General features: G+C 47.8%; 1 protein-coding gene across 1 annotated transcript in view; it reads left to right on the top strand.

Annotated features, from left to right (window-relative positions):
- Nucleotides 1–19,258: 19,258 nt before the first annotated feature.
- The window catches only part of PRDX4 (peroxiredoxin 4), a gene marked incomplete at its 5' end in the record, with an annotated part of 62,110 nt that continues 54,913 nt past the window's right edge, over nucleotides 19,259–26,455 (top strand). The window contains one exon of the mRNA XM_082246853.1: nucleotides 19,259–19,460. Coding sequence (XP_082102979.1) covers nucleotides 19,259–19,460 — 202 coding nt within the window. The remainder of the gene's footprint in view (nucleotides 19,461–26,455) is intronic.

Here is a 26,455-nt window from a genome sequence, read left to right on the forward strand (position 1 = left end):
CAGGCGTTTTACAGGCGTTTTTACAGGCGTTTTTTGTGCAGGCATTTTTAGATTGACTAGAGACCAATGGAAAACGCCTGTAATCTGCCCAAAAAGAAGCTCAAGTACTTTTTTGAACCTTGGGCGTTTTGCTCACAGTGTCAAAACGCACAGATGTGAACAGGGGCCATTGAAATGAATAGGATTTGTCTTGTTGGGCGTTTTGAGAGCTGATCCTAGAGCAGAAAAACTCCCCAAAACACCTACATGTGAACGGAGCCTTAGAGAACAGAAAGCCTATTTTAAGCTTGTTATTGTAAATTTATTGCATATCCTGAAGGAGCAAAAAAGCAGCATAAATGAATATTAATGGCTCTATTTTTCTATTTTTAATGAATGAATACTAATTTGACTAAGAGAGAACATAATCTAGTAAGATTTGATTTTGCCCCCTTTTGCACAGAACAAATGTACAGTAAATTGCTATTCACAGTTGTATTAAAGGAGAAGTGCGGGATTTAAAATAAACAAACCTACATACTACATACTCACTTTTATGGATGCAGCATTGGTCCTGTCTGGCCTTCGCACACGGCAGCTTCTACAGAGGAGCCGCCCCCTCTCTCCGGGACCCCACTCACCAGCTGAAGATCCAGCATGCATGAGACACTTTCCTCTGCCAATCTCCAGGGCTGTAACAATGCCTGTGCCCTCACTTGTCAGGTTTCCTCCCACTGTCCAATATGCCTCCCTATTGGACCAGTGTGAAACATTCAGACAAGCTGAGCAGCACCTGAGCACCATGAGCATACCCTACTAATGGATCCTGCTCCCTGGTAGGCAGAGAGCACTATATATTTACCTGGCAAGCTTCCTGGTAAACAGAAAGACCCAAAAATGATTTCTCTACTAGCACCTACCTAGGAGGGTGCTACATCCACCCTCCCACCAAACCAAGCCATGTCCTCATTGACTCTTGTGACTGTAAATCCCTATCTGCTACTGAACTCCGGCATACTCACCTCCTGGTGGGGCAATCCTGAGGACTGTGACCTGGTACTAACATGCAGCGAAGCCCATCTCCACAATCAGGAGCTCTTGTGAATACCGGTTAGTACCCTGGCTTTAACAGGAGAAGTCCTCTGTGGCAGACGTTCTTTTCTCCCAGGTGTTGAAACAATGGCAGTTGCAATGATCCCCTCCTTCATTTGCAAGGATAGAAGGGAAGGGGCATTTGGGAAAAGGGCCTCTAGTCCTAATAGCAACATTTCAACTGTGTTAATTCTTCCGCCTCAACAACCCCTTTGTAACATACAACTCTTCTATACAGACCAAGAACTCGGTGTACCTCAGTAGTAATGGCCAGGATGAGGTATACAAACAATCTTGCCTTCAGGACTCAAGATGCTGATGGCCCAAGCTTGGCCTTTCTTGTCTGGATGGTTGACTTCTACTCGATCAATGTATACTGAACAAAATTATAAACGCCACACTTTTGTTTTTGCCCTCATTTTTCACGAGCTGAACTCGAAGATCTAAGACTTTTTCTATGTACACAAAAGGCCTAGTTCTCTCAAATATTGTTCACAAATCTGGCTAAATCTGTGTTAGTGAGCACTTCTCCTTTGCTGAGATATTCCATCCACCTCACAGGTGTGGCATATTAAGATGCTGATTAGACAGCATGATTATTGCACAAGTGTGCCTTAGGCTGGCCACAATAAAAGGCCACTCTAAAATGTGCAGTTTTATCACACAGCACAATGGCACAGATGTCGCAAGTTTTGAGGGAGCGTGCATTTGGCATGCTGACTGCAGGAATCTCCACCAGAGCTGTTGCCAGTGAACTGAATGTTCATTTCTCTACCATAAACCGTCTCCAAAGGCGTTTCAGAAAATTTGGCAGTACATCCAACCAGCCTGACAACCGCAGACCACGTGTAACCACACCAGCCCAGGACCTCCACATCCAGCATCTTCACCTCTAAGATCGTCTGAGACCAGCCACACACACAGCTGCTGCAACAATCGGTTTACATAACCAAAGAATTTCTGCACAAACTGTCAGAAACCGTCTCAGGGAAGCTCATCTGCATGCTCGTCGTCCTCATCGGGGTCTCAACCTGACTGCAGTTTGTCATCGTAACTGACTTGAGTGGGCAAATGCTCACATTCAATGGTGTCCGGCACTTTGGAGAGGTGTTCTCTTCACGGATGAATCCCAGTTTTCACTGTACAGGGCAGATGGCAGACAGCATTTATGGCATTGTGTGGGTGAGCAGTTTGCTGATGTCAACATTGTGGATCGAGTGGCCCATGGTGGCGGTGGCGTTATGGTATTGGCAGGTGTATGTTATAGACAACGAACACAGGTACATTTTATTGATGGCATTTTGAATACACAGAGATACCGTGATGAGATCCTGAGGCCTATTGTTGTGCCATTCATCCCCGACCATCACTTCATGTTGCAGCATGATAATGCACGGCCCCATGTTGCAAGGATCTGTACACAATTTCTGCAGGCTGAAAACATCCCAGTTCTTGCATGGCCAGTATACTCACAGGACATGTCACCCACTGAGCATGTTTGCGATGCTCCGGATCGGCTTATACGACAGCGTGTTCCAGGTCCTGCCAATATCCAGCAACTTCGCACAGCCATTGAAGAGGAGTGGACCAACATTCCACAGGCCACAATCAACAACCTGATCAACTCTGTGTGAAGGAATGTGTTGCGCTGCGTGAGGCAAATGGTGGTCACCAGATACTGTACTGACTTGTTTTCTGACCCCCCCCCGGACCCCCAATACAGTAAAACTGCACATTTTAGAGTGACCTTTATTGTGGCCAGCCTAAGGCACACCTGTGCAATAATCATGCTGTCTTGATATGCCACACCTGTGAGGTGGATGGATTATCTCGGCAAAGGAGAAGTGCTCACTACCACAGATTTAGCCAGATTTGTGAGAAATAGGCCTTTTGTGTACATAGAAAGAGTCTTAGATCTTTGAGTTCAGTTTATGAAAAAAGATTCCTCGCACACCTCATGCAAATGACCGCTGCCTCTAATTCTTCACTAAGTGAACTGGAACTTGGAGGACTTCCTCTTCCCTCAGTTCCCCAGTCTCACTCAGTCTCCACATCTGATTCACATTCACCGATTCCCTTTTACAGAGATTCAAATCGGAACTTAAAGCTGGGTGACCCCACATCAATAATCCCTTCCTCCTCCTCAGTAGATGAACTGTAGAACCCCAGCTTCTGGATCCATCTCCACCCCTCCCATGAGGCAGTGGTGATGGGGGGGATAGGGATAACATCAGTAGCGGTGGTGGTGGGGAGGTGGGGATAGGGATGACATCAGTGGCAATGGTGGTGAGGATAGGGATGACATCAGTGGCAGTGAACAATGTCATTTCTATCCCCACCACCACTGCCACTGATGTCATTCTTATCCCCACCAACACTGCCACTGATGGTATCCCTATCCTTACCACTACTCCCACTGATGTCAACCCTAGCCTCAACACTGATGTTATCTCTATCCCAACCACCACTGATGTCAACGCTATCCCCACCACCACCACCACTGATGTCATCCCTATCCCCACCACTGCCACTGATGTCATCCCAATCCCCACTGCCACTGATGTCATTCCTATTCCCACTGCCACTGATGTCATTCCTATTCCCACTGCCACTGATGTCATTCCTATTCCCACTGCCACTGATGTAACCCCTATCCCCACCACCACTGCCACTGATGTCACCCCTATCCCCACTGCCACTGATGTCATTCCTATTCCCACTGCCACTGATGTAACCCCTATCCCCACCACCACTGCCACTGATGTCACCCCTATCCCCACTGCCACTGATGTCACCCCCTATCCCCACTGCCACTGAGGTCATTCCTATTGCCACTGATGTAACCCCTATCCCCACCACCACTGCCACTGATGTAACTCCTATCCCCACCACCGCTGCCACTGATGTCACCCCTATCCCCACCACCAATGTCACCCCTATCACCACCACTGCCACTGATGTCACCCCTATCCCCACCACCAATGTCACCCCTTTCCTCACCACCACTGCCACTGATGTAACCCCTATCCCCACCACTGCCACTGATGTCATCCCAATCCCCACTGCCACTGATGTCATTCCTATTCCCACTGCCACTGATGCCATTCCTATTCCCACTGCCACTGATGTAACCCCTATCCCCACCACCACTGCCACTGATGTCACCCCTATCCCCACCACCACTGATGTCACCCCCTATCCCCACCACCACTGCCACTGATGTCATCCCAATCCCCACTACCACTGCCACTGATGTCATCCCAATCCCCACTACCACTGCTACTGATGTCATCCCTATCCCACCACCACCATACGAAACTACATACAAATTTTGGGGGCGCCTGTGAACAAAAACCTTGATTTTACTACACGTGTAATATATGACCCTGCACACTGGAATGAGAGCAATAATTATAGGATCATTATTCATGGTTAACTCTGAACTGATGACCTCTATGATCTTTAATACGTAGCTTTGCCTATAGAAAATATAGGGTACTGAAATGTGTTGCTATTTTCGGGCATGCATAGTTTTAAGGTTTGACATATTGGGTATTTATGTACTTGACACAAACTCATCTTTTATATTTTACCCAAAAATTGGGTAATATATTTTTAATGTACCCTAAAATTACCTGTTATCTCTTAGCCTGGGTTCACACTAAATGCAGACTTCATCTAAATAGCAACCCGTCCATGCAAACAGATTGTGGAGTGTATGTAAGGTTAACGACACTCCGCAATCAGTTTCCAAAACGCAGCGCGATTTGCAGAATCGGATCGCATGGGTGTTCAGGCTAAATATAACTAAAAAACATAGAGAAACCGGTAGTTGTTCATCATTGGTCATTTTGTTAAAAAAAAAAAAAATGGGCTGCTCAGCCTAAAATGCCCGGACCTATTTTTTGTCCCAGTCCGGGCCTGCTCCTGCTGCTGTGATCGCAACCAATGCACCTTGTGGCCACTGCCCGGCCCTCACAACTTGTGTGCATTGCATCTCTGAAATGTGGGTCTCTCTTGTTTGGCAGATGGTTGTGTGGGTCTGCACCACTGGTCCCGGGCCCCAGCGGTGTTCTCGGCAATCCCTGTCCTCTTTCAAAGGGAATAGCCTCTACTGGTGTCAGAAGTTCAGAGGTGATCTCTACCTCCCAGCTCACCTATAGCCTGCTGGGCTGGCAATCACTGTGCTCCAAATTCAGCAACATGTCACTGCAGTGCCCACACTGGCTTCATGCTCACAGCCACATGGATACATTCAAGCATCTGCCACATACCAGCCCAAGATGCTCCGTGTCCCCTCCGCTGCACAATGCCAGACTTCCCTTGGCAATCAATCGGACTCATGTATCCAACACGGTCAGATTCCGCATCTTAGACTGCTCTGCAGGATCTCTGCCAACACATGGGATAGCCTCCGCGCTCTGGCTCACTCCGGCATCCGCCATCTTGCTCCTCCACACGTGTCTTCTCCTCAGCTACACCCAACGGCGGAAGTGATGTCTCAGCTCCCTTCCTTCGTTCGGATTGGCGGCCTGCGGACGGTGACTCCGCCCCCATCCCCAGATTCTCTGGCGGTGGCTCCTCCTGCTAGGCAGATCTCTTTGGCGCGCTCTCTCCCACGCAGTATAGTAACCCCTTCTCTGCTGCCTTAACACCGCTCAGCCTGCACGAATGGTACTGCAATGCAGATTGTGTTCCCTGCCACAAACACACATACATCTGCCTCTTGTGTCTTTACTTGAGCTCTGATTACACCTTTTCATTCACATGTCAACCGAACTCCCCCACTGCTGCTGAAAATTGTCCTGCTGTTACCGACTGCGCAGCAGGTATTTTCTTCTACAGCACATGTAATGACACAACCCCTGAGGCCCCAATCCCAACATCCGAGGTTACTGCTTTCTTGACCATAACTTGAAAGCACACTTGCACTGATTACTGTTAAGCAGATAGTACTTTCTTCCACAGTACAACACATCCTTTCTTCACTGACACTACAGCATTTACATAGGAAGACATGGCGTTTCTTTGGTATCTATCCGATTGTTGCCGGTAGCAACCACTGCCGTAATTAAGAGGAAAATCTCGGATTACACCCCCAAATGCAGCACTGTCCCCATAGGGGACTTCTTAGGCCTCTCTTTGATTACCTGCAGACAGTTGCTGGGGGTTTTTCACTTTTCCCCCCTTACTCCCATTTGCTCGTTACTCAATAAACAGTCCAGGGTATTTTGTTTTAATATTTATTGAGGAACTTGGATGGAAGAACAGAATAGTGGGATACTCCAACTGAACTATTCACAGTAGATAAGGACAACTTTCACTTGGCCTCACCCGATTACTTGTGGAAGGAGACACACTGCTTTGACCATACTGCCACTTGTATGAAAGAATTAGGTCTTCAAGTTCTTGCTCTCTCTAGCAGCAGACTTGATGCACCTACTTTATCTTCAGGACACTCTCTAGCATCCCTTTGACTGACACCCGTCCACTGACTCTTCTACTGAAGGGATGGTTCTCACAGGACAGGCCCCATGACACAGATCTGTACTCACTTTAGGCAGATTCAGATCCTTTCCAGTGTCTCCCTTCCAGTCAGCTCTGCAGGAGATCTGGGTTCAGCTCTCAGGTCGACTACCCAAGGCCGCATGGCAGCTTCTACAGAGGAAGGGCAGCTGCCCCCTCCCCCTGGGACCCTGCTCTCCAGCCTAAGACCCTGAACACATGTGCCCCTGGCATTTATACAGTCACCCAGCATGAACTAAAGAACTTTTCTAACTATAGATTTACCTGGCAATCTTCCTAGTAAGCAGAAAGACCTAAGGGTGCCATATATATATATATATATATATATATATATATATATATATATATATATATATATAAAATTAAAATAGAAAAAAGCAAAGAAACTTGTACAAAATACATTGCAATGCATGAAAATAAGTGGCGCATGCCAGATTCTGTGGGACTGTCTAAAAATATCAACTAAATCCTGTCCTCCATGCAGGTTCTCCCACTGTCCAATATGCCTCCTTATTGGACCAGTGTGAAACATTCAGACAGGCTGCGCAGCGCTGCCCCTAAGCACCATGAACAGACCCTACCAATTGATCCTGCTCCCTGGTGGGCAGAGAGCACTATAGATTTACCTGGCAATCTTCCTTGTAAGCAAAAAGACCCAAGGGTGCTACATATATATATATATATATATATATATATTGTAACAGGAAGTCAGCTAAATCTGGGAATGTAGTCACAGGAAGGAGATACATTTCTACCTGATTTAGAAAGTCCATTAATTAATTTAGGGTGTTGGCTACAGAGCTAGCCAGCAGGAAGTTGAAAGGCCTTCACCTGTTCAGAATGAGGGAGTTAAGGCTCTATAATTTGTTCAGAGAAATTCCTATTGTTTGCTGCCTCCAGAAGCTGCATCCTGAAGCCATGTGGGCTGGGAGCAGGAGGACAGTCAGCGTGTGCCTCCCGACAGGATGTGTGGGCCTGGGAGAAGACCCCCCGGAGTGATGTGTGCCCGGGACGGTAACCAAGGGTGAATACGTCTCAAAGGTGAGAAGACGAAGTGTTTCTGTGTGAAAGAAACAAAAGGACTGTGTTGCCCTGTGAAGCTATTATAAAAGGACTATTGAGTGTCCGCTGTAGGACAAGGAAGTCTGCCCGACGGTAGGTTGGAGACAGACACTTAGGCAGGTTCCAGTTGTGAGAAGGTAGCCGCCCACAGAGGCCAGGATTTATTTTCTGTTTTGTTTTATTTTGGATGTTTTGCTGCATACAGCCTGGTGAAGAAAACACCATTTAATAAACCACACTGTTTGTTTGCAAGCACTTGTCGGCTACCTCTCTGGGAAAACGCACCCCCCAAGGGGTCATCCACACCCGCCACCGAGCTAATCCCTCACATATGGTGGAGGATGCGGGCATAAGCAGAGATCCCTGCAAGGAAGTGCAAATGTTTGATGAACTTTATCTGGTGCATGAGATTGCACAATCTATGTGTGCAGGAGAGAAGATCCTGACAGAAAAAAAAAAAAAAAAAAGTGTTTTAAAGAGACAGCGGTCTCAAAATTATTTGATGAACTTTGTTGTGTCTGGTGCAAGTGACTGCACAAACTGTGTGTGCAGGAAAAGAGATCTTGCAAGAGAGAGAGAAAAACTACATGTGTTAAAGAGACAGTGGTCTGAAAATTGTTTGCTGGACTGTGAAAAATTTGTTTGTGGAGTTATTGAAGATGGGGCGTTCAAAACGCCTGAAGAATGCAAAGATAGATGAAATGAGAGACCGGATTCTATGGATGGAGGGGATGTTGCCGTCTGAACCAGCCCCATCCATGCCTAAAGAGAGTCTACTAAAGAGGAAGGTTGTTGTCCCTAGCAACACTGATGAAACCGCTATGGAGACGCAGTGTGCTCAGATGAAAAGTAAACTCAAAATGGAGGAGATGTTGAAACATCTGATTATATCAAATGCAGCTCAACAGCAAGCAAATGCAGCTCAACAGCAGGCAAATGCGGATTTTCAGCAGAGCTTTGCAGCTCAACAAAAGGCTCATCAAGAGAGCATGGCAGGCTGGAAACAGAGACGCCAGCAGCCAATGGAGGCCATCGGTTTGGAGGAAACCGAGTATGTGTGCAGGGCTGAGTTGGATGCCTTGCAACGGAAAATGGAAGAAAAGGAACAAGCCTTGGAATTGCTTAAAATGGAGCATAGAAACTTGCAGGAAACGAATGAACTACTCAAGTCTCATGTGTCACAGTGGGAAGAATCCACTGCTCTTCTTTTGGTCGAGTTGCAAAAACGCAGAGAGACTATAATGGAGAAAGATACCATCCTCATGGAAAAGGAAAGTGAAATTCAGACTTTGCAGAAGCAAAGTATGGTTGATATGTTGGAGTTGCGGATTCAGCTGGAAAAAAGTCTTCAGTGTTTGGAAGTTACAAAAATAGACCTGCAGGAGTCGCAGGAACAGAATGTCGCTCTGAAAACGACATTGTCTCTCAGCGACAACGAGAAAAGTGAAAGAGAGGCTAAATTACTGAGTACTGTGTATGAGCTCACCACTTTGAGCAATGTGGTAGATGAATTACGTGCAGACTGTGAAAGTTGGAAAGGGGAAGCCCAACGTGTCCAGCAGCAGTTAAAGGAGAAAGAAGCCTGTGTGGCAGAATTACATTCTTATTCCCAGAAACTAGCCAATGAGGTGAAGGCTGTTATGCAGGGAAAAGGAGATTGTGAACATAAGAGGGAAAAAGTAGAGGCACAGCTTCTGGAATCGCAAGTCAAGGTGTCAGAAGGTGACCGATTGTGTGCTAAGCTGTCAGAGAAGGCAAACCGACTGCAGGTTGAGCTGGACAATGTTATAAATCAGCTTTCTCAAGCAGACAGCAAATCTAGAGAAATTGCGGAAGATTTTTCTATCTTGGAATCGCAGCTGCAAGACACGCAGGAACTCTTACAGGAAGAGAGGTGTCAAAGGCTGAGTTTTAGCACAAAGCTCAAACAAATGGAAGATGAGAAAAATGGCTTCCTGGAACAATTAAAAGAGGAGGCGGAAGCAAAGAAAAACCTATCAGAGCAAGTCGCAACATTGCAAGCTCAGATAGCGGATATGAAAAAACGCATGGAAGAAAGCGTTGGTTCATTACAGTGTGTTGAAGATGTGAAAAAGAAGTTTGATCAGATGCTTGGTGAAGAGAAGACTGTGTCTGCAAAATATGCAGAAGAACGCGCACGTGCAGAAACGGAGGTGCGTGATAACGAGAGCAAAGCCCTGTTCTTGGCTCGCTCTTTGGAGGAAGCTCTAGAGTGTAAGGCTGAACTAGAAAGTGTTAAACAGCTGCGTACAGAAATGGAAGAATTGGTCAGCTCCAAGGATGATGTTGTGAAAAGCGTTCAGGAGCTAGAAAAGTCTAAGCGAGCCTTAGAACAGCAAGTAGAAGAGATGAAGATTCCGTTGCAGGAACTGGAAGAGGAATTCCAGGCAACAGAGGATCTGTCCCAAAGAGGGGATAGTGTGCCTGATGCAGTTTTTAAAAGGATCAGTGTTTTGGGGTCTGTCCTGAGTGAGCCTCAGAAATGTGACGACATGTGGCTTGAATCACCCCTTTGGAATAAACCGTTCCTTCAAAAACTTCAAGCATTGGAAAATGTATCATTAGAACTTCAGCAAACAAAGGAGCTGAGTAAGAAATGTGGTGATTTCTCAGTTCAGGCTGAAAACCTAGTGGAGAAAACTAAGGCTGTTGGTGAAAACGTGAAGCAAATGAATAAGTGCCTTTCAGGGAGTGTTTCCAAAATGGAACTGGTGAAAGACGGGTGGCAGAAGTTTGATCGTGATCTTGAGATGCATTCCATGTGGAATTCAGATAGAGAAAAAGAACTAGGTGACCTTGAGCGGTCAAATAGTTCAGCAGAAAGTGCATTGAAGAAACCTGTAAAAGAATGTGTTGCAGTTCCATGCTTCTTCACTGATGCAGAGAGGAGGTCTATAATGGATACCACCCAGATCGCTGGGTTCAACTGTGTTGTTGCCTTTAACCCCTATGTTGGTGGAAGGAAAGTTGATGATGTTCTGGTTGGCTACTTCTGTGAAGAGTTTGGCAAGAAATATAAACTGAATATCAAATCAAATAGTAGGCCTTTACTGCGACTCGCTCAGGAGGGCGACAAGTTTAAGAAGTTGATGAGTGCAAATGCTTCAGATCTGCCTATGAATATGAAATGTTTGGTGAATGATATTGATATCTCTGGGAAAAGGAACAGGGGTCACTTTGAAGAAATGTGTGACAGCCTGTTGTCTCAATTGGAAAATCCTCTGCACAGCATCTTAGAGCAAGCAAAGCTCAAGAAGGAAGATCATTCCCTTTTACAACAAAAAGTCAATGATTGTGTACAGCTGTATGGAGAGGCAACTCAAGTCACAGAGGGATGTCAAGAGTCCCTACTTGGAACAAAGCTTAGTGAAGCAAAGGTTCTCAAAGTTTTGTGGAAAACATTTATGGATTGCAGAGAGAGGCGTCTTAAGAATGTTGAAGACATTAAGACTAGCCCAATTGAGTTGCCTATGGATCACGGTCCTCCATGGTGGATTGGACAGACGGTTATGAGGGACAAGCTGTCTGACATTTATGAGAAAGCTGTCAATGAAGATGACAGAAACGAGAAGGAGCGAAATGATGCCAAAAATGCAGTTGAAGAATGTGTATATGAGATGAGAGACAAACTGTGTGGCATTTATGAGAAATCCGTCAATGAAGATGACAAAACAGTTTCATCCGGAAGCTTGAGGATAATAGGAGGCTTATCAGTGAGTCAGCAGTGCCTGACACATGCGTGCCTGGAAATCTGTGTCCCAACCCTAGGGTTGAAACAAGAGGGGGGGGTATGTAACAGGAAGTCAGCTAAATCTGGGAATGTAGTCACAGGAAGGAGATACATTTCTACCTGATTTAGAAAGTCCATTAATTAATTTAGGGTGTTGGCTACAGAGCTAGCCAGCAGGAAGTTGAAAGGCCTTCACCTGTTCAGAATGAGGGAGTTAAGGCTCTATAATTTGTTCAGAGAAATTCCTATTGTTTGCTGCCTCCAGAAGCTGCATCCTGAAGCCATGTGGGCTGGGAGCAGGAGGACAGTCAGCGTGTGCCTCCCGACAGGATGTGTGGGCCTGGGAGAAGACCCCCCGGAGTGATGTGTGCCCGGGACGGTAACCAAGGGTGAATACGTCTCAAAGGTGAGAAGACGAAGTGTTTCTGTGTGAAAGAAACAAAAGGACTGTGTTGCCCTGTGAAGCTATTATAAAAGGACTATTGAGTGTCCGCTGTAGGACAAGGAAGTCTGCCCGACGGTAGGTTGGAGACAGACACTTAGGCAGGTTCCAGTTGTGAGAAGGTAGCCGCCCACAGAGGCCAGGATTTATTTTCTGTTTTGTTTTATTTTGGATGTTTTGCTGCATACAGCCTGGTGAAGAAAACACCATTTAATAAACCACACTGTTTGTTTGCAAGCACTTGTCGGCTACCTCTCTGGGAAAACGCACCCCCCAAGGGGTCATCCACACCCGCCACCGAGCTAATCCCTCACAATATATATATATATATATATATATATATATATATATATATATATAAATTAAAATGGAAAAAAGCAAAGAAACTTGTACAAAATGCATTGCAATGCATGAAAAAATTTGGTGCATCCCAGATTTTGTGGGACTGGCTCAAAATATCAACTAAATCCTTTCCTCCTGCAGGTCATGTCTGAAGTCCCAGAACCCAGAGCAGGTACAAGTTCCAGCATTTTGCTCCGCTAATTTACCTCAATCTATTATTGTGACAGGCAGGCGGCGGGGATAGCTGATGGCTGCCTGTCACAATAATACACGTCTGAGTCAAGGGAAGCTTTCTCTAGGTTCCTCCTCATCTGACATTATCTTCCAGAGCAGGAGAAGGGATGTCCCTTTGGATGGAATTGTGCTGTAATGGAGATCAGAGATTTACAATGGGGGGAGCGCACTGTCAGGAGTACACTGAGGGAGGGAAGAGGATTTATGCTGGGTGGGATTGTGCTAGAAGAGGGGAGAGGCTTTGTGTTGGAAGGGGGATTTCTGCCGGGAGAAGGATTTCGGCAGTGAAGAGCATTTGTTCTTTGAGGAAGATTGGAGTGTGGGGGGGGGGGGTATTGTGCTATAAATGGGGGGATGATTTGCGCTAGGAGGGGAGATTTGGGGAAGAAGAGTTTGTGTTAGCTGACAAGAGAGAATATTGTACTGTAATAAGGGGCTGTGCTGCTGGGATTTGTGGTGGGGAAGGGAAGTACTTGTGCTCAGAGGAGGAAGGATTTATGCTGGGGGGGGGGGGGCACTGGGGGAAGAGGATTTGTTCTTAGAAGGGAGTTTGGGGGGAAGAGCATTTGTTCTTGGGGAGGGGGGATTGGAGGGCAAGAGAATTTTTACTAGAAGGGAGATTTGGGGTGAGAGGATTTGGTTTGGTACTCCGGACCCATACTGTGCATTACATACTCCTTACCCAGCTCTCTATGTGTTTATATTCCTAAATCTGACACTGACTGTGCATTACATACTCCTGTCCCTTGCACTCTGTACATTACACAGCTCTCTATGTGTTTATATTCCTAAGTCTGACACTGAATGTGCATTACATACTCCTGACCCTTGCAGACATTACACACCGCTTGACCCCAGAACTTTGCCTTGCAGACTCCTACACTAAATTCTACAATAAATACCACTCACCAAAATGTTCATTGTCTCAACAGTTGGTGGTTGCTAAGCAGTCCCTGACTTCTTTAACCACTTCCTGTCCGGCGACTGCATTTAAATGGCTGAGCAGGGCAAGTAGCCATCTGGGGGCATACCTGTAGGGTTGCCAGTCATTGAGGTATTTACCATTGAATCCAAATGGACTCTAATTTTAGTAAACCCCTACATCAGTACAACCCTGCCCCCCTGAACAGTCATATAAAAACTATAATAATCTAATAACTGCTTCAATTACTATTTTTTCTAATGATAGTGGTTTACACTGCGTTTTATAGTTATAATGATTTCAGTTATTATATGAACGTTCAGGTGGTGCAAAACAGACTGGGGATAATAAACAGACTGGGGGTAATAAACAGACCAGAGGGTAATAAACAGACCAGCGGGTAGTACACATACTGGGGGGTAATAAACAGACTGGTGGGTATTATACAGACTGGGGTGGGGGGTAGTCAGGGGCAGACTGGCAACTTTCGACCCAGGAGGCAAGTACAAACCAGAGGCCCATGGTGCAGCGACTCAGTCCCCCTCCCACTCGTCCTTCTCCTGACCCCCATTCCAGGCTAAAGCTCTGCTCCAGGTACTCTCTACTCACCGGCTGAATCTGGGGTTCCCAACCTGGCCAGAAGGAGGCAGTTGGGGGGAGCTGGGACAGCTTGGTTGGGGCTGGCCAGGGGAGAAGAGTCTCCAGTGGGGCATGGAACCAGCCTCTGCTCAGACACAGTTTGCACCATCCATGCTGGGGGGGGGGGGGGGGGACATGCGCTCAGTCCTGGTCTTCATCCCGCACTCAGTAGGTCAGTGGCGGGGACTTTTTACTTCTCTTCACCAGGAATCCTTTAGGCATGTCTGTGGCAGAAGCAGTGCAGCCTTTTTACAGGACATGAGAGCGGCCCAGGGGGCAACTGCCCCCCTACCCCCTGGCCCAGTCCTCCCCTGGGGGTAGTATATAGACTGGGTCTTATAGACAGACTGGTGGGTAGTTCATAGGCGGGGGTAATAGACAGATTGGTAGGTAGTATATAGACTGTGGGTAATAGACAGACTGGTGGGTAGTATATAGACTGGGGGTGGTAGGAGGTGTGTCTAAAAATTGTGATGAATGTTCCGATATCTCAACGGCAACATGGGCCAGGTGCGTGCACATGCACATGGCTATCAAGAGACAGGTTGAGAAGTGCTACCTAATGTGGAGTACACTGTCTGACCACTGGGGTAAACCTGCTGCAGGCAGCCAAACATAGTCAACGTGAGAGGTAGGATCACAGTGCAATGGAGCAATGAGTGAACATCAAGTTCTGCTACAAATTGGGGAAGACCACGACTGGTGGGTAATATACAGACGGGGGGGGGAGTATATAGACTAGGTCTAATAGACAGACTGGTGGGTAGTAAACAAATTGGTGGGTAGCATATTGACAAGGGGTAAATGACAGACTGCTAGGTAGTATATAGACTGGTGGGTAGTGTGGTGGAGTGAAAAACTGATGGTTTGGATTGCTTCAAATGGGGTCCGTATTTACAAGTGATACTAATGTGTATTGTACTTCAGTGTCAGACAGGCTCTCCCTATTGTTTGTGTTTTGAGATGGAATGTGTATTGTGTCTACCTGTCCCATTGTTAAATGTTAATGACCTCACATTGTTATGTCCAGATGGCTAGATAATTAGTTTAGGTTAATTCTGTTCCTGTATACAATATCATCTGCATATGATAATGAAATCAGAAAGAGGGGAGGGATTGTGTACACTGTATTGGAGTGTAAAACTCTGTTTTTATTGGATTGTGAATTTCATGACCTGTTCCCCACAAGGTCCACCTGGGCGGTAACCTTGTGGGGGAAAACTGTATAAAAGAGCAGCTGTACCATTAACCACTTCCTACCCACCCTATAGGGAATTGACGGTGGGAAGGTGGTTGTGTTATCCTGACACGCCGTCATATGACACACAGCATATCTGATCTCGGTAAAGAGCCTACTGACGTAGGCTCTTTACCATGTGACCAGCTGTGTCCAATCACAGCTGGTCACATAGTAAATAGGAAGTGCCATTGATCGGCTTTCCTCAGTTCGTGCCTGAAAGGTACGAGTAGAGGAGAGCCGATCTGCGGCTCTCCTGACAGGGGGGGTCTGCACTGGTAATCAGTGCATTGATTACCAGTGCAGACCCTTGGGGGGGGTGCCACTAGAGCCACCAGGGATGCCCACCCATGACCCCCGGGATGCCCACCGTGGCCACCAGGGATGGCAATCAGTGCTCAGAGAGCCTGCCAGTGCCCTCCCCATCAGTGCCCATCATTGCCATCTATCAGTGTCGCCCACCAGTGCCCATTATTGCCCACCAGTGCCGCCTATCAGTGCCACCTATCAGTGCCTATCAGTTCCCATCAGTGCCACCTATCAGTGCCCATCAATCCCGCCTATCAGTGCCCATCAGTGCCGCCTATCAGTGCCCACCAATGCTGCATATCCATGTTACCTATCAGTGCCACATATCAGTGTCCATCAGAGCCGCATATTAGTGCCACCCCATCAGTGCCTCCTCATCAGTGCTTGTCAGTGCAGCCTTATCAGTGCTCATCAGTGCAGGAAAAAAACTTATCTATTTACAAAATTTTATAACATAAACAAAAAACTTTTTTTTTTTTTTCGAACTTTTCGGTCTTTTTTTATTTGTTTAGCAAAAAAGAATACCACCTAAAGAACGCTCTATTTGTGGGAAAAAAAATGACAAATTTGGTTTAGGTACAGTGTTGCATGACCACGCAATTGTCATTCAAAATGCAACAGCGCCAAAAGCTATAAATTAGCCTGGGCGGGAAAGGGGAAAAGTGCCCGGTATTGAAGTGGTTAAACCTTGAGTTCTATTTCACCCTCAATCTAGAGTCCTGTCTCTTATTGGGGGAATCTGCTACAAGTGATTGCTATGCTCTTTATACTCCCTTGAATAATCACTAAGCTCTTGTAAGAGCTTGTTCCTGTTCCTGCTGCACTCTCCGGGGAAAGAGAGGTTCACCCACTGGAACCTGGAGCATTGTCATAGGTCCAAGGTGGGTAGGAGACGGCGAGACCCCAACCAAGTTGCGGCGGTTCGTGGGGTCTGAGGTGGTTATGGTGTCTGGTGGAGTGCTTGGAGCCCTCAGGAAGCACTAGAAGCATCCGTCAACGGAGGTACCCAGTCGGGGTGTCGGTTGATCCGTTACAGGTAGTATATAGACTGAGGGGTACATGGGCAAGGTGCGCACGCATGCACATGGCTATCCAGGGACATGTCAAGAAGTGCCACCTAGCATGGAGTACATGTGACCATCGTGGTAAGCCTGCTACGGGCAGCCGAACATAGTCAGTGTGAGAGGTAGGGTCAAAGTGCAATAAAGCAATGAGTGAACACCATGTTCTGCTATAAATTGGGGAAAACGGCGACAAAGATGCATGACATGCTGGTGCAAGTGTACCGGACGGAAGTCATGACCAGAAAATGTGTTTACGGCTGGTTCAAACACTTTTACGATGGGAAGGAAATGACTGAGGATGAGCCACGTTCGGGTCGGCCGTCAACAAGCAGTACACCAGACATGATCGAGCGAGTGCGACAAAAGCTGGCATCAGATTGACAACTGACGATTGATGGCGGAGGAATTGGGCATTAGCAAGGACATGGTGCACGCCATCGTCCCCGAAAGATCTGTTCCCGGTTTGTGCTGTACAAGCTGACAGACAAACAGAAAGCAAAATGGATGGAAACCTCTGTAGATTTCATTACCATGTGTGACTAGGGTCCATCCTTTCTGTGAACCATTATCACAGGGGATGAGACCTGGTGCTACCAATTCCATCTGGAGTCCAAGCGGCAATCGATGAAATCTCATTCACCATCTTCCCCTGGCACCTGCGGGCTTCTTTCTGTTTCCCCGCCTGAAGAGCGTCATGAAAAGCGCACATTTTGCAGACGTGATGGCAATCCAAGAATGTGTGACAGTGGTTCAGTGACTGATTGCTAAAGAGGCCTTGGCTGACAGTTTCAAGAAGCTTTATGAACGTTCCCAAAAGTGTGTTGTGAAGGGTGGCAATTATTTTGAAGGCCAATAAGCCAGTAGCTCCGACTTTAAAAGGGGTTCCTGCACTACTTTTGGGCGACTTTAACACGACTTGCATTGACTTCTGTTAACCACTTAAGCCCCGAAAGATTTTACCCCCTTCCTGACCAGGGGGTATTTTGCGATTTGGCACTGCATGACTTTAACGGACAATTGCGCGGTCGTGCGATGCTGTACCTAAACAAATTTGACGTCCTTTTTTTCCCACAAACAGAGCTTTCTTTTGGTGGTATTTGATCACATGTGTGATTTTTTGATCATGCGCTATAAACAAAAAAAGAGCGTCAATTTTGCAAAAATAACAATATTTTTCACATTTTTTATATGAAATTCCCCCAAAAAAATGTAAAAATCAAAATGTTTTAACATTTTAGGCCAATTTGTTTTATGTTACATATGTTTGGTAAAAAAAAATCGCAAAAAGCGTATTTTGATTGGTTTGCGCAAAAGTTATTGCGTTTACTAACTAAGGGAAAGATTTTTGTCATATTTGTTGGTTTTTTTTTTGAACGCGTAATGACGATTTTTTTTTTTTTTGTGGGACTGCGACATTGCGGCGGACAGATCGGACCCTTGACTGACATTTTTGGGGTTACCAGTGACATGACTACAGTAATCAGTGCTATACATATGCACTGTTACTGTAAAACGACACTGGTAGTGAAGGGGTTAACTTTATTTGAGAGGGAGGGGTTATGTGTGCCCCTAGGGGCGTGATTCTTACTGTGATTGGCTGTGGCTTGAGGTGTAGGAACAGTGATCAACGGTCCTACATAGTAGAACCGTATGATCACTGTTCTTACACAGGGGAGAATGACAGGCGGCTTGTTTACATCAGCCGCCTGCCTTTCTCCAGCTGTTACGGACGATCACGAGTGCCCGACGGACATCGAGTCCGCCGGGCACACGCGCGGGGGGGGGTCCGTGACCGAGCGGGAGCGCGCATCCGGTGGCGCGCGCTCGCTCCCCAGAGCCTCACAGGCTAGTGACGTACCCATACGTCACTTTGCCTGTGAGGGGCTGACCGCCGCAGTATATGTACTTGCGGCGGTCGGCAAGTGGTTAAAGCTGGGATGAAGTCACGCAGGGATGTCGGCTTCAATGCCGCACTAGTGTTTACTGTTACTTAAAGAGGAAGTAAAGCTTCCTCTGTAACTTGTACCTATAGGCAATCCTATGATAAGATTTACCTGTAGGTACTGTAAATATCTCGGAAACTTGCACCGTTCAGGAGATATTTACCTTACATGCAGCCAGTGACATCACCGGGGCATGCACTCTGAAGGAATGGCTGCCCGTACCATTCCTTTAGAGCCCTGTGCTGTGAACAGCAGCTCCTACGCTCATGTGCGGGACTCCAGAGTGACGCCATCGCGGTTCCAGCCAATCAGATGCCCGGAGGATGGGAACCCAGAAGGAAGACGGGTGAACATGTCGGCTGTGTCAGCAGGGAGCGGGCACTGCTGTGGGGGCTTCGTTCTAAGGTAAGTATTTCATATTGAGCTAGTATTCATTATGCCTTTGTCTTTCAGGTTCCTATTTTTTGGAGATTGACAACCACTTTAGGGAATTTGTATCTTCTGTTTTGTTTTCTGGTACCATTCACCAAACTTTTTAGACACACCTTGTATTTACATTGGGGGGAGGTAATAGCAAGTCACATGGTTCATTGGTCTGGAGCCTTTCCCCTGAGGTGAGTGTAGGGTTAACTAATGCCCCGCCCCTTCCCTGATATCCTCAGCTCCTCCCCCCTACTCTCAGGCAGTACGTGTCTTTTCTCCCGCTGCTTAGGAGGATGGAGGTTCGGTGTTGTGTTCGCGCTCTCTTGCTCGCCGTATTCCTAGTCTATACGGCCGCTGAAGAGAAGGAGCAGCCCCGGGCCGGCCGGGCTCACCAGGACGGCGAGTGTCACTTCTACGCCGGGGGGCAGGTGTACCCCGGGGAGGCCACCCGTGTGCCCGTGTCCGACCACTCCCTGCATCTGAGCAAGGCCAAAAGTGAGTGAGAACCCCGGAAACTGGGCGGGGACCCCCCCCCTGCATAGCGACGGGTACCCCACCCCCTAGTGCTTAGCTGGCCTGGGCTTCTCTTATTGGTGGAGATGTTCTTTCCTCAACATCTGTCATCCTCCGCTCTGCTCTCTATAGAGGCAGGACACTGTCCCCTGGACTTGGGGGGGGCATACTGTCCCCTGGACTTGGGGGGGGGGGGGCATACTGTCACCTGGGCTTGGGGGGGGGGCATATTGTCACATGGGCTTGGGGGGGGCATAGTGTCACTTGGGGGGGGGGGAGAGATATTGTCACCTGGACTAGGAGGAGGGGGGGGGAGAGATACTGTCACCTGGACTAGGAGGAGGGGGGGGGAGAGATACTGTCACCTGGACTAGGAGGAGGGGGGGGGAGAGATACTGTCACCTGGACTAGGAGGAGGGGGGGGGAGAGATACTGTCACCTGGACTAGGAGGAGGGGGGGGGGAGAGATACTGTCACCTGGACTAGGAGGAGGGGGGGGGGAGAGATACTGTCACCTGGACTAGGAGGAGGGGGGGGGGAGAGATACTGTCACCTGGACTAGGAGGAGGGGGGGGGGAGAGATACTGTCACCTGGACTAGGAGGAGGGGGGGGGGGAGAGATACTGTCACCTGGACTAGGAGGAGGGGGGGGGGGAGAGATACTGTCACCTGGACTAGGAGGAGGGGGGGGGGAGAGATACTGTCACCTGGACTAGGAGGAGGGGGGGGGGAGAGATACTGTCACCTGGACTAGGAGGAGGGGGGGGGGAGAGATACTGTCACCTGGACTAGGAGGAGGGGGGGGGGAGAGATACTGTCACCTGGACTAGGAGGAGGGGGGGGGGGAGAGATACTGTCACCTGGACTAGGAGGAGGGGGGGGGGAGAGATACTGTCACCTGGACTAGGAGGAGGGGGGGGGGAGAGATACTGTCACCTGGACTAGGAGGAGGGGGGGGGAGAGATACTGTCACCTGGACTAGGAGGAGGGGGGGGGGAGAGATACTGTCACCTGGACTAGGAGGAGGGGGGGGGGAGAGATACTGTCACCTGGACTAGGAGGAGGGGGGGGGAGAGATACTGTCACCTGGACTAGGAGGAGGGGGGGGGAGAGATACTGTCACCTGGACTAGGAGGAGGGGGGGGGAGAGATACTGTCACCTGGACTAGGAGGAGGGGGGGGGGAGAGATACTGTCACCTGGACTAGGAGGAGGGGGGGGGGAGAGATACTGTCACCTGGACTAGGAGGAGGGGGGGGGGAGAGATACTGTCACCTGGACTAGGAGGAGGGGGGGGGGAGAGATACTGTCACCTGGACTAGGAGGAGGGGGGGGGGGAGATACTGTCACCTGGACTAGGAGGAGGGGGGGGGGAGATACTGTCACCTGGACTAGGAGGAGGGGGGGGGGAGAGAGATACTGTCACCTGGACTAGGAGGAGGGGGGGGGGAGAGAGATACTGTCACCTGGACTAGGAGGAGGGGGGGGGGGAGAGAGATACTGTCACCTGGACTAGGAGGAGGGGGGGGGGAGAGAGATACTGTCACCTGGACTAGGAGGAGGGGGGGGGGAGAGAGATACTGTCACCTGGACTAGGAGGAGGGGGGGGGGAGAGAGATACTGTCACCTGGACTAGGAGGAGGGGGGGGGGAGAGAGATACTGTCACCTGGACTAGGAGGAGGGGGGGGGGAGAGAGATACTGTCACCTGGACTAGGAGGAGGGGGGGGGGGAGAGAGATACTGTCACCTGGACTAGGAGGAGGGGGGGGGGAGAGAGATACTGTCACCTGGACTAGGAGGAGGGGGGGGGAGAGAGATACTGTCACCTGGACTAGGAGGAGGGGGGGGGAGAGAGATACTGTCACCTGGACTAGGAGGAGGGGGGGGGGGAGAGAGATACTGTCACCTGGACTAGGAGGAGGGGGGGGAGAGAGATACTGTCACCTGGACTAGGAGGAGGGGGGGGGGAGAGAGATACTGTCACCTGGACTAGGAGGGTAGGGAGTGGGCGTCATCGATTGTCAGTCTGAAACCGGCCTTAGCATCTACATGTGCAGCCTGAAACCTCGAATTATGGTTATCACAAATAGACTCGCCTCTCTGCGAGAGATCAGATCGTTTAATCTTTCCCACTCCTGTTTTGGGCAGTAGGTTTCCTGCCTGATTCCTCTGCCGAGTCAGGATGGCAGCTAGGACCTCTGCCTAAACAATTCGGCCAGGAGAAGCCTCTGGTTTAAGAAATGGTCAGGTGACTCCTCTTCCAAGTTGCGCCTGTGTGGTTTTCCCCTGTCAGGCAATCATCTGTTTGGCCCTGGCTTACAGAAGCACTGGAGTGCATGGCTGACAGGAAGTAGCTTCCAAAAAAGAAACCGGCTGTATGTATGTGTGTATATGAGACCCCCAAACGTTGGACAGGGCACAAAGGCAGAGGTGGGGTGATCTTTTTTAACCCTCCTCCACAACCAAGTAGCAATGACTCCTACTGCCCAGTGGGAGAAAGATTGAGGGCCTTTCTCTCACAGTGGGCAGCATTACAACATTACAGCTGTAGCATACCTCAACAAGCAGGGGAGTATGAGAAGTAATTTTCTAACTTATAGCCCAGAAAATGTTACTGTGGGCCAAAGTAAATCTGGCCTCCATTTCAGCAGTTCACCTAAATGGGACTCAAAACAGTTTGGCAGATTACTTCAGCTGCCACCAGGTATGTCTGGACAATTGGTCCCTCCACCTGAAGATTTTTGCAGAAATTACCAGCAGGTGGGGATCGCCGAAAGTGGATCCCTTTGCAAGCCAAATAAACAGCAAGACGGAAAAATTATTTTCCCTGAATCCAGCGGATTAGTCTCTGGGGATCGATGCTCTTACGAATCCCTGGTCATTCAGCCTCTTCTACGCCTTTCTTCCTATAAGGCTAATCTTAGAAGTCCCCCAGAAGTTTCTTCTTCGGTTAAGTCCCCTTTTGGCACAAAAGGCTGTGGTTTTCACTCCAAGCCCTGGCCTCAGAGCCCACAGTCACTCTCCCAATGAGACAGGACAATGTATCCTCAGGTGGCATCTTTAAACTTAACGGTTTAGGCCCCTTTCACACATGCTGTCTGTTTGTCATCCATCTGTTGACGGATGAAAAACGGACATCAATGCATCTCTATGTAAAAACGGATGACAATGGATGATCATCCGTTAACATCCGTTTTCATCCGCTTCTGTCAATGTCTGTTTTTTTGAACGGATGAATGCCCTATTTTTCATCCGTCAAAAAAACAGATCGGATGACAACTGACGAAAAATGGATGGAAAACTGATACATTTTGACGTGACTGAACTGAAGAACTGAACGAACTGAACGGACCGTATGTGTGACAGGGGCCTTAAGCCCCGTACACACGTACCGATTGTCGGCCGAACGATCGGCCTTCTTTTGTCCAGTGCTGTCGTGTTGCTTGAAAAGTGCTCTAGACTGCACACAAATTTTGTCGGCCAACAACAACCAACTTCAGAAGTGATGTCATGTGATGGTTAACTTTCCGTGTTTTTTCTTCTCTGAGCATGCCCAGTCTTGCTCATCTGGCTTTTGTCGGCTGAAATCTGTACTGACTGACGAACAATCAGCCGTTCTGGTGACGGCCAACAAAAATTTTATAGCATGCAGCCCAGATTTTGTTCGGCCGAAAAGTCGCAGTCGGTTGTCGGAAGCATCATACTAACAAGCTGACAATCGGCCGATCTGACGTTGGCCGAACATTTACGGCCGACAATCGGTACGTGTGTACGGGGCTTTAGTATCTGAAGAGCAGATATTGAGCCCCCAGGGATTCTAAAAGTTGTCAAAACCCTGGTTAATTGCCGGAAGCCTATTACAAGAACTACAGCTGCAAGAAAAAGTATGTGAACCCTTTGGAATGATATGGATTTCTGCACAAATTTGTCATAAAATGTGATCTGATCTAAGTCACAACAATATACAATCAGTCTGGTTAAACTAATAACACACACAGAATGAAATCTTGCCATGTGTTTATTGAACACACCAACATTCACAGTGCTGGTGGAGTGGAAATAGTATGTCAACCCCTAGACTGACATCTCCAAGAGCTAATTGGAGTGAGATGTCAGCCAACTGGAGTCCAATCAATGAGATGAGGTTGGAGGTGTTGGTTACAGCTGCTCTGCTCTATAAAAACACACACCAGTTCTGGGTTTGCCTTTCACAATAAGCATTGCCTGATGTGAATGGTGCCTCGCACAAAAGAGCTCTCAGAAGACCTACGATTAAGAATTGTTGACTTGCATAAAACTGGAAAGAATTTTAAAAGTATCCCCAAAAGCCTTGCTGTTCATCAGTCCACTGTAAGACAAATTGTCTATAAATAGAGAAATTTCAGCACTGCTGCTACTCTCCCTAGGAGTGGCCGTCCTGTAAAGATGACTGCAAGAGCACAGTGCAGACTGCTCGATGAGGTGAAGAATCCTGGCAAAATACTCTGTGGACAGATGAAACCAAAGTTGAGTTGTTTGGAAGAAACACGCAACACTATGTGTGGCGAAAAAGAGGCACAGCACACCAACATCAAAACCTCATCCCAACTGTGAAGTATGGTGGTGGGTGCATCATGGTTTGGGTCTCCTTTGCTGCATCAGGGCCTGGACGGATTGCTATAGAAGGAAAAATAAATTCCCAAGTTTATCGAGACATTTTGCAGGAGAACTTGGGCAGGCCATCTGTCTACCAGCTGAAGCTCAACAGACGATGGGTGTTGCAACAGGACAATGACCCAAAGCATATAAGTAAATCAACAGAATGGCTTAGGGCTCTTTCACACGGTCCGCCTCCGTAGGCGGATCCATGCTGCTCAGCGGGGATCGATCCACAATCCCCGCTGAGCCGGCGGATGACAGCTCGTCTCCGCTTGCAGTGCGGAGAGGGAGGTGTCACAGCCCCTGCTGCTTTCTATGGGGAATCGGATGAGAGCGGACCGCCTGTCTGCTCTCATCCGATCCCCAGGACGGATGGAAAATAGGGTTTCCGTCCAGATTTCACGGACAGGATTGGATGCAGGTGTCAGCGGACATCTGCTGCTCCATAGGGCTGAATGGGGCATCCGATCAGATCCGCCTAAAAAAACTGACACGCGGATCTGATCGGACCGCCCATGTGAAAGAGCCCTTAAACAGAAGAAAATACGCTTTCTGAAGTGGCCCAGTCAGTCCTGACCTCAACCCGATTGAGATGCTGTGGCATGACCTCAAGAAAGTGATTCACACCAGACATCCCAAGAATATTGCTGAACTAAAACAGTTCTGTAAAGAGGAATGGTCAAGAATTACTCCTGACCGTTGTGCACGTCTGATCTGCAACTACAGGAAATGTTTGGTTGAGTTATTGCTGCCAAAGGAGGTTCAACCAGTTATTAAATCCAAGGGTTCACATACTTTTTCCACCTGCACTGCGAATGTTTACATGACCGTTCAATAAAAACATGGCAACATTTCATTCTTTGTGTGTTATTAGTTTAAGCAGACTGTCTATTGTGACTTAGATGATCAGATCACATTTTATGACCAATTTGTGTAGAAATCCATATAATTCCATTCACATACTTTTTCTTGCAGCTGTATATACTCAAGGGTTGTAAAAAAATGTAACTCTTGGTTATCTGAAAATCAGATTTTTCTCACGATGTTCGTCTACTTTGGAATTTTTTTAAGCGTGCTGACAAGGGTCTAAACTTTTTTAGTACTTTAAATGCCGCTGCTAGGTTTTTTCCTTCCGTATTCGCTTTTGAAAAATCCTGTTATAGCAAGATTTGTTTTTGTTTGTGTGCGACTTCAACTGACAATTGCGCGGTCGTGCGACGCCGTACCCAAACGAAATTTACGTCCTTTTTTTTCCACAAACAGAGCTTTCTTTTGGTGGTATTTGATCACCTGTGCGATTTTTACTTTTTGCGCTATAAACAAAAAGAGCGTTTATTTTGAAAAAATAACAATATTTTTAACATTTTTTTATATGAAATTCCCCCCCCAAAAAGATGTAAAAACCTATTTTTTAAAAAATTTTTGGCCAATTTGTTTTCTGCTACCTATGTTTGGTAAAAAAAATCGCAATAAGCGTATTTTGATTGGTTTGCGCAAAAGTTATTGCGTTTACTAACAAAGGGAAAGATTTGTCATTTTTGGTGTTTTTTTTTTTTTAACGCGTAATGGCGGCGATCTGCGGTTTTTTTTTTTTTTTGTGGGACTGCGACATTGCGGCGGACAGATCGGACCCTTGACTGACATTTTTGACACTTTTGGGGGTACCAGTGACATTACTGCAGTAATCAGTGCTATATATATGCACTGTTACTGTAAAAATGACACTGGCAGGGAAGGGGTTAATTTTATTGGAGAGGGAGGGGTTAATGTATGCCTGGTGCTTACTGACGTGTAGGGGGGGAGGTGACTGAGTGAGTCATGGACAGATCGGATGTCCAGCTATGCTGAACAGTCCGATCTGTCACTCCCTGTCACTATGGAGATCCGTCCGCTTGTGTTTACACAGGCGGGCGGATCTCCACACTAGATCCCCGGCGATCGGGGCAGAGCAGCGGCGATCGCCGCTGCTCCTCCCCTGGCCCGACTCCCGCTGTGAATGAAAACAGCGGGAGCCAGCCTCCGGCAGCGCGCAAGCGCCGCCCAGAAGGGGGAGTGTCTGACGACGTTAATACTACGTCGTCAGACGATAACGAACCACTCTGCCGCAGTAGTATTACTGTGAGCAGACGTAAAGTGGTTAAACCGCTAGGTCAAAACTGGTTGTCGGAGCATGTCCTACCTGGCACCTGTCTCCAGTTCTACAAGCTTTAGTGAGTCCCTTTTGGGCCTCTGAAGGATTTGTCAGTGAAATTGCGCTAAAAATTTCCTGGTTGTATTTGTCAGCTCGGAGGGTCAGTGAATTGCAGACTCTTTTAGAGAACCTTTCCTCACGATTTGTG

The sequence above is a fragment of the Pelophylax lessonae genome (assembly GCF_965119305.1).
Source record: "Pelophylax lessonae genome assembly, chromosome: 2".
Lineage (NCBI taxonomy): Eukaryota > Metazoa > Chordata > Amphibia > Anura > Ranidae > Pelophylax > Pelophylax lessonae.